General features: G+C 47.0%; 1 protein-coding gene across 1 annotated transcript in view; it reads right to left on the bottom strand.

Annotated features, from left to right (window-relative positions):
* Window positions 1-7,791, bottom strand: part of KIFC1 (kinesin family member C1) — an 18,943-nt gene extending 11,152 nt beyond the window's left edge. The window contains exons 1-3 of the mRNA XM_023512837.1: window positions 7,686-7,791; window positions 1,198-1,335; window positions 980-1,067 (exon numbers count right to left, since the gene is read on the bottom strand). Coding sequence (XP_023368605.1) covers window positions 980-1,067; window positions 1,198-1,335; window positions 7,686-7,697 — 238 coding nt within the window. The 5' untranslated portion in view covers window positions 7,698-7,791. The remainder of the gene's footprint in view (window positions 1-979; window positions 1,068-1,197; window positions 1,336-7,685) is intronic.
* Window positions 7,792-8,048: the final 257 nt, after the last annotated feature.

Genomic DNA, 8,048 nt, shown 5'->3' with positions numbered 1-8,048 from the left:
TCCGGGCTGGGGATTCGAACCCGCCACCTTAGGTGTACGTGGCTGGCGCCTTAGCCGGTTGAGCTATAGGCACCGAGCCCAGAATCATTTCTAAAGCATGCTACAATCCACTTGCCAAATACTTGAGCCAAAAAAAAAAAAATCCTATGCTATCATCTGTATATAAAACAGAAGGGCTAGGTGTGGTGGCTTCACACCTGTAATCCTAACACTCTGGGAGGCCAAGGAGAGTTGATTGCCTGAGCTCATGAGTTTGAGAGTAGCCTGAGCCAGAGCAAGACCTAGTCCCTAAAAAAATAGCCAGATGTTGTGGTAGGTGCCTGTAGTCCCAGGTACTTGGGAGGCTGAGGCAAGAGAATTGCTTAAGCCCAAGAGTTTGAGGTTGCTGTGAGTTGTGACACAAGGCACTCTACCCAGGGTGACATAATGAGACTATCTCAAAAAAAAAAAAAAAAGGTAGAGAGAAAAAATGGGGTAATATGTCCATATTTGCTTGAATAACCACAGAATTTCTCTAGAAGGACATGCAGTTGCCCCTGGGGAAGGGAATTGAGTAGCTGAAAGATAAAGGTAGGAAGGAAATTTTTCACTATAAAATAGTCCTTATGCTTTTAGAATTTTGAACCAAATGGCTTGGCTCCTGTAGCACAGTGGTTACAGCACCAGCCACATACATCCACGCTGGCAAACCTTGCCCGGGCCAGTAAACAATGACAAATGCAAGAGCAAAATAGCTGGGCATTGTGGCAGGTGCCTATAGTCCCAGCTACTTGGGAGGCTGAGGCAAGAGAATCACTTAAGCCCAAGAATTTGAGGTTGCTGTGAGACTCTACCAAGGGTGACAAAGTGACTGTGTCTCAAAAAAAAAAAAAGAATTTTGAACCAAGTGAAATGTTGGTTCAATAGAAAGAAAAGAAGAGAGTTGAAGAGCACTGGACTTCCATACTCTTGATCCCTCCCTGTCTACTCTTGGGCCCACCTGTATTCTGTGGCACTGTGGTAAGGTGTGGTGCTCTGGGGAGGGATGTGGCAATTGTGGGTGCTGTGCCCAGGCCTCGTGTCCGCTTCTGGGGAAAGATAAGAAGAAACAGGGTCCATAATCACTCTACCGAATTGGTTTATAATCTCTCTCACTTATATACACAACCATGCACACTCACACATATACACATGCACAAGTCTCCACACTCTGCTCACCTTCTCAGGCTCCAAGGCATCCTCCATCTGATCAAGTCTCCTCTTGAGTCTGCTTCCTGGGAGAGGGAGCCGGGAAGAGGCCTTAACTAGGTGTCTCTTCAGGTCTCTATTCCCCTTTACTTCTAATAGGGGAGATCTCTATTGAGGAAAAAAATACCCTTAAGACAATACTCAGGAGTCCAAATGTCAATTTTTTTTTTTTTTTGAGACAGAGCCTCAGGCCATTGCCTTGGGTAGAGTGCTGGGGCATCACAGCTCACAGCAACCTCCAACTCCTGGGCTCATGAGAGTTTCCTGCCTTAGCCTCCCAAGAAGCTGGGACCATAGGCGCCCACCACAACGCCTGGCTATTTTTTGGTTGCAGCTGTCGTTGTTGTTTTGGCAGGCCTGGGCTGGATTTGAACCTGCCACCTTAGGTGTATGTGGCTAGCACCTTAGCCACTTGAGCCATAGGTGCCTAGCCGGAGTCCAAATGTCTTAAGACCTTTCCTTCTTGTCTCCCAGCCTCAATTCTCAACATCAACACCAAGCATTAACTCAGTAGCACATGCGTCAAAAGGTAGAATTCACAGGCTCGGCACCTGTAGCACAGTGGTTATGTCACTGGCCACATGCACAGAGGATGGCGGGTTCGAACCTGACCCAGGCCAGTGAAACAACAATAACAACTGCAACCAAAAAATAGCTGGGCATTGTGGTGGGCACCTGTAGTCCCAGCTACTTGGGAGGCTGAGGCAAGAGAATCCTTTAAGCCCAAGAGTTTGAGGTTGCTGTGAGCTGTGATGCCACTGCACTCTACCAAGGGTAACATAGTGAGACTCTGTCTTAAAAAAAAAAAAAAGGTTGTTTGATAAGGGATCTAAATATTAAAAAGATAGAATTCACAGATCATGTTCATGTTCAAACAGCATGAACAAAAGTGAGCCATAGCCATAACATGAAAGAATAATCTCTAAGGGAAAAGGCGTATGGATGTTATTTATGTCTGAGCTAACTTTAAAGGTCGTTCTCAAATGAGCAGAGAAATGCACACTGTTTAGAAGGCAAAAACTCAAACACCTACATGGTATTGGTACTTCTGGGAAACAAAAAGAATCTTTAGGCGGAGCTAAAAGTCATAAATAAGTTAAAGAGTAAAAAATAAGAGGGCCAGGCGTGGTGGCTCACGCCTGTTATCGTGGCACTCTGGGAGGCCAAGGCAGGTGGACTGCTTGAGCTCAGGAGTTGCAGACAAGCCTGAGCAAGAGTGAAATCCCCATCTCTACTAAAAATAGAAAGAAAATCAGCTGGGCGCTGTGGCAGGCACCTGGAATCCCAGCTTCTTGGGAGACTAAGGCCAAAGCATTGCTCAAGCCTAAGTGTTTGAGGTTACTGTGACCTACAATGATGCCACAGCACTCTATCCAGGGCAAAAGAGACTCTGTCTCAAAAAAAAAAAAAACCAACAACAACAAAAAAAAAACTTTACTGCAACTTCACGGGACTTCAATGTTTACTAAGTGTTTGTTATATGCCAGGAAATGATCTGCTGGCTTCCTGTTTTAGATGGCCATCTGGAAAAATTTACATTTAAAAAACAAGAACTTGGGCAGCACCTGTGGCTCAGTGAGTAGGGCACCAACCCTATATATGGAGGGTGGTGGATTCAAACCCTGTCCTGGCCAAACTGCAACAAAAAAAAAGCCAGGTGTTGTGGCGAGCACCTGTAGTCCCAGCTTCTCGGGAGGCTGAGGCAAGAGAATCACCTAAGCCCAGGAGTTGGAGGTTGCTGTGAGCTGTGTGTGTGATGCTGCCATGGCACTCTACCTAGGGTGATAAAGTGAGACTCTGTCTCTAAAAATAAATAAATAAATAAATAAATAAATAAAACAAGATCTTTCTCAGTGGTCTTGAAACTTTATAAGTTTTGACAACATGGGTCTGGATTCCTACCTGCCAGTGGTTGACTGGAGCTGAGCTGCAGCCTCCCACACAACCTTCATGCCCAGCACCCCTGGATACTGGAGGTCATGGCCCCAGTGGATGCAGAACCCATGGCTATGGGAGGGCTGACAGTGTTTTTAACCTGAGTCCTCAGGATGAAAAAGAAATAGTTTGGCTCAGTGCCCATAGCTCAGTGAGTAGGGCGCCAGCCACATACACCATGGCTGGCAGGTTCAAGCCTGGCCCAGGCCTGCTAAACAACAACAGCAACCAAAAAATAGCTGGGCATTGTAGCATGAGCCTGTAGTCCCAGCTACCTGGGAGGCTGAGGCAAGAGAATTGCTTGAGCCCAAGAGTTGGAGGTTGCTGTGAGCTGTGATGCCTCAGCACTCTACCGAGGGTGACAAACTGAGACTCTGTCTCAAAAAAAAAAAATGTCTGGAGACTGAAGTCTGGAAGGATTCTGATGATTTTTAGTCAGGAGAATATGACTAGATTTGTACTGAAAAAGTGAACTGTGAGCAATGTGAAGAATGAAATGGAGGTGGAAGAAAGAGGGATACCACAAACAGAAGCGATTCCATTATCATTCAACAAAAGATTTGTTGGGCCAAGAGAGATGGTTCACATCTGTAATCCCAGCACTCTTGAGGTCAGGTGGGTGGATTCCTGAGCTCACAAGTTTGAGACCAACCTGAGCCAGAGCAAGACCCCGCCTCTAAAAACAGCTAGGTGTGGCAGGCGCCGGTAGCCCCAGCTACTCAGGAGGCTGAAGCAAGAGAATGTCTTGAGCCCAAAAGTTAGAGGTTGCTATAAGCTATGACATCACCGCACTCTACCAAGGGTAATAAAGGGAGATTGTCTCAAAAAAAAAAAAAAAAAAGTTTGCTGGCTCAGCAACTGTGGCTCAAGAGGCTAAGGCGCCAGCCACATACACCTGAGCTAGCGGGTTTGAATCTGGCCCTGGCCTGCCAAACAACGATGGCTGCAACCAAAAAATAGGCTACAACCAAAAAATAGCCAGGTGTTGTGGCAGGCACCTGTAGTCCCAGTTACTTGAGAACTGGCAGTAGGAGAATCGCTTGAGCCCAGGAGTTGGAGGTTGCTGTGAGCTGTGATGCCACAGCACTCTACCTAGGGCAACAGCTTGAGGCTCTGTCCCCCCCCCAAAAAAAAAATTTGCTACACTAAAATTTGTTGAATACCTACTCTGTGCCAGTGTTCTAGGTGCTAGGGTGAAAGTATTAAGTCTTTGCCTTACCAGAGTTTATTTTCTAGGGCAATCCTTTAAAACTGGAGTACCACAAAAATTACACTCTATATAGAAAGTGGTCTATTTTCTCATTTCTCCTAAGGATATACATAGCTCTTGCCATTCTGCACACATGAGAGAGAAGTAAATTCACTAGATGCAAGCAAAGGATACCTAATGGCACTAGCAATTAATTCTCAGGGAACTCAGCTGAGAGGGGGGCTATTCTAGGAGTCCAAGGGCTAGACAGAAATCCATCTGAGAGAACCAGGTGAGTTTTAATGAAGCTAGGCAATGCAATGAACAAGTGGGGGCTAGATTATATGAAACCAAGTATTGATTGAACTAGGAAGAGAGAGAGAGGAGTTCAGGCTCATTCCAAGATGCCCACCAGAGTTCCATAAATCAAAATCACAGGAAGTGGCTCAGCATCTGTAGCTCAGCAGCTAGGGTGCTGGCCACATAAAATGGAGATGGCCGGTTCGAATCTAGCCCAGGCCTGCCAAACAACGACAACTACAACCAAAAAATGGCCGGGTGTTGTGGCGGGTACCTGTGGCCAGTTACTTGGGAGGCTGAGGCAAGAGAATCGTTTAAGCCCAAGAGTTTGAGGTTGCTGTGAGCTGTGAAGCCATAGCAGTTTATCCAGGGCGACAGCTTGAGACTCTCTCTCATAAGATAAAATAAAATAAAAGAGTATTCACTATGTCCATTTCCTCTTCTAAAGCCATTCCAATCAGGCTTTCATTCTCACCCTTCCACCAAAACTGCTGTCCCCAAGATAACTTCATGTTGCTAAGGCAATTCTTTACTTTCATGTTTTTTTTTTTCCTTATCTTCCTTTATTTTTTTTGAGATAGAGCCTCACTCTGTCACCCTTGGTAGAATGCTGTTGTGTCACTGCTCACAGCAACCTCAGACTCTTGGGCTCAAGCAATTTTCTTGCCTCAGCCTCCAGAGTAACTGGGACTACATGTGCCCATCACAATGCCCAACTATTGTTATTGTTGTCATTGTTGTTTTAGCAGGCCCTGGCTGGGTTGGAACCCACCCACCCTGGTGTATGCAGTCAGCGCCCTAACCACTGAGATAAAGGCACCTAGCCACACCCAGCTATTTTTAGAGATGAGTTCTCACTCTACATCAGGCTGGTCTCAAACCTGTAAGCTCTGGGAAACCGCCCGCCTTGGCCTCCCAGAGTGCTAGAATTACAGGCCTGAGCCACTGGACCCAGCCACTTTTCTGTTTCCTGACTTTCTTCATATAGTTTTCACAAGATAAACTGTGATCAGCAGCACCACTCCCCATTACCTGACTTCCTTTCCCACAACTTTCCCCTGTCTCACTTCATTCCAGCCACAATGGCCTCCTTGTAATATAATTCTTTAGGAATTCTTTGCTCTAGTAGATCCCCTCTGTCCATTCTTCCCTCACTATTCACTTGCCTATTCCCCTCACATCCCTCTAGTCATTTTTGTTTATTTTTTTGAGACAGAGTCTCACTCTGTGGCCCTGGATAGAATGCTATGGCATCAGTAACTCACAGCAACCTCAGTAGTCTCTCGAGCTCAAGAGATTCTCTTGCTTCAGCCCCGGAGTAGCTGAGACTAGCCACAACACCTGGCTAGTTTTTTTCTTTTCCTTTCTTTTATGTAGTAGAGATGGGGTCTTGCTCTTGCTCAGGCTGGTCTGGAACTCCTGAACTCAAGCAATCCACCCCCCCTCCCCTGCCTTAGCCTCCCAGATTCCTTCTTCTTTTTTTTTTTAAATAGGGCTTTGTTATAATTCCCCCCAATTTTTCACATGTTCTGTTTTATTTATTTATTTATTTTTTGCGGGTTTTTTGGCCAGGGCAGGGTTTAAACCCACCACCTCTGGTATATGGGGCCAGAACCCTACTCCTTGAGCCACAGGCACCACCTCTCCTTCAAGTCTTTATTTAACTCTCACTTTCTCATTTCTCAATAGCTCTTACTGAGACCACCCTATTTAATACTCTATCCTGCCAGATGGCCTCCCCTCCTCCCTCTAATCTACTTGAATTTTTCCTTTTCTTCACAGTACTTACTGCCTTCTTTTTTTTGAGACAGAGTCTCACTATGTAGCCCTAGGTAGAGTGCTGTGGCGTCACAGCTCACAGCAACCTCCCATTCTTGGGCTTAAGTGATTCTCTTGCCTCAGCCTCCCAAGTAGCTGGGACTACAGGCACCCGCCACAATGCCAACTATTTTTTTGTTGTAGTTGTTACAGTTGTTTAGCCCACTTGGGCAGAGTTCTAACCGGCCATCCCCAGTGTATGTGGCTAGCGCCCTAGCTGCTAAGCTACAGGCACAGAATCCATTTACTGTCTTCTAATAGAGTTATACAATTTATTTATTTATTATGTTTATTCTCTGACTTCCCACAGAATGGCAACTCAGAGATTTCTGCTTTGTACACTACTGTAGACCAAGTACCTAAAACAGTGCCTGATAGACAGTTAAGTGCTCGGTAAATATTTGATGAATAGATCTGGAAGGCTTTTACTATTTCTCACTGTCACATCGCGCTCCTATTCTCTTTCGTTGCCAGGATATACAGAACACTAGGTTGAATCCTGACATTGGGTAAATCAGAACGTTGCATACTGGTAAACAAAGGACTCAGGCAGGAGACCTTTTCTGGCATCAGAGGTCACTACACACACATTCATCTCTCTACTTCGGAGGGGGAAGCGGTGGTTGATTGTAGAGTGCAGCAGTGAACAGACAAGAGAAAGAACCTAATCAACCAGTCCCATGGAGCAGGAATCTGCAAAACCTGAGGAAGAAGAGAGAATGACGAAGTCCTTCAGCCCAGATGATCCTACTCCCTCTCCTTCCTACAGCCCGAAGCAAGAGCAATGACGAGACAACAAAAAACAACATCAACGGGGATGTGGCCTCAGACTCAATCATTTCCCTGAAGGTAAATGTCATTTCAGAACTCTCCCTTCCCACACACTGCAATCCTAAGACTGGAAAGGGGAAAAGGGGTCCACCAAGACAGAATTTGAAGTGGGAAACCTTGAAGGCATGAAAGCGAGGAAGCGACTCCTGAAACTTAAAGCCCAGGCGAGACGATGGAGCTGAGACGTCGCTCTCATCTCCTAGGGGTGCTCTCTGCCTTCTCCAGTACCTCCTCCGCCCCCCTTCTAGTGCGGCGGAGGCACACGGACTTTCGCTCTCCAGGCAGGGATGACAAAGGCCAGCCAGGAGCCGAGGACTCGATAGCATCGGGACGGCCAGCAGTCGTCCTGCTCTCAAGGTGGGACACCGTGCCGGCACTTACTCACCTGAGGCTCCATGTCCACCTCCGCTCTACACACGCCGGGGGAGCGCAGTGAAAAAGGACTGGGGGCCAGGGATTCCGGGACCCACGTTCTATCGCCTTGCTTAGGTAGCAGAGCACGCAAACTACCGGTCCCGGAGGTTACCAGTCCCGCGCCACACCCGCTACTTTTGAATTCCAACGGCCACTACCAATTCTCACCGCGCTCCGTACGCAGGGGCCAATCGTCGCTGTCGCCACAGTGGAGGGCCAATCGCAGAGCCCTCCGCCTCCAAAAGCCACACCCCGCCCGGCCCGCGCCTCCCCTGGCTGTATCGCCGGAGCCTGGGAAGTAGGCGTATTAATTCCACTTCCGTCCCACTTTTTT

Source organism: Otolemur garnettii, unplaced genomic scaffold (genome assembly GCF_000181295.1).
Source record: "Otolemur garnettii isolate 467f Iridium unplaced genomic scaffold, OtoGar3 scaffold00031, whole genome shotgun sequence".
NCBI lineage: Eukaryota > Metazoa > Chordata > Mammalia > Primates > Galagidae > Otolemur > Otolemur garnettii.
This window is presented reverse-complemented; position numbering and strand designations above follow the sequence as displayed.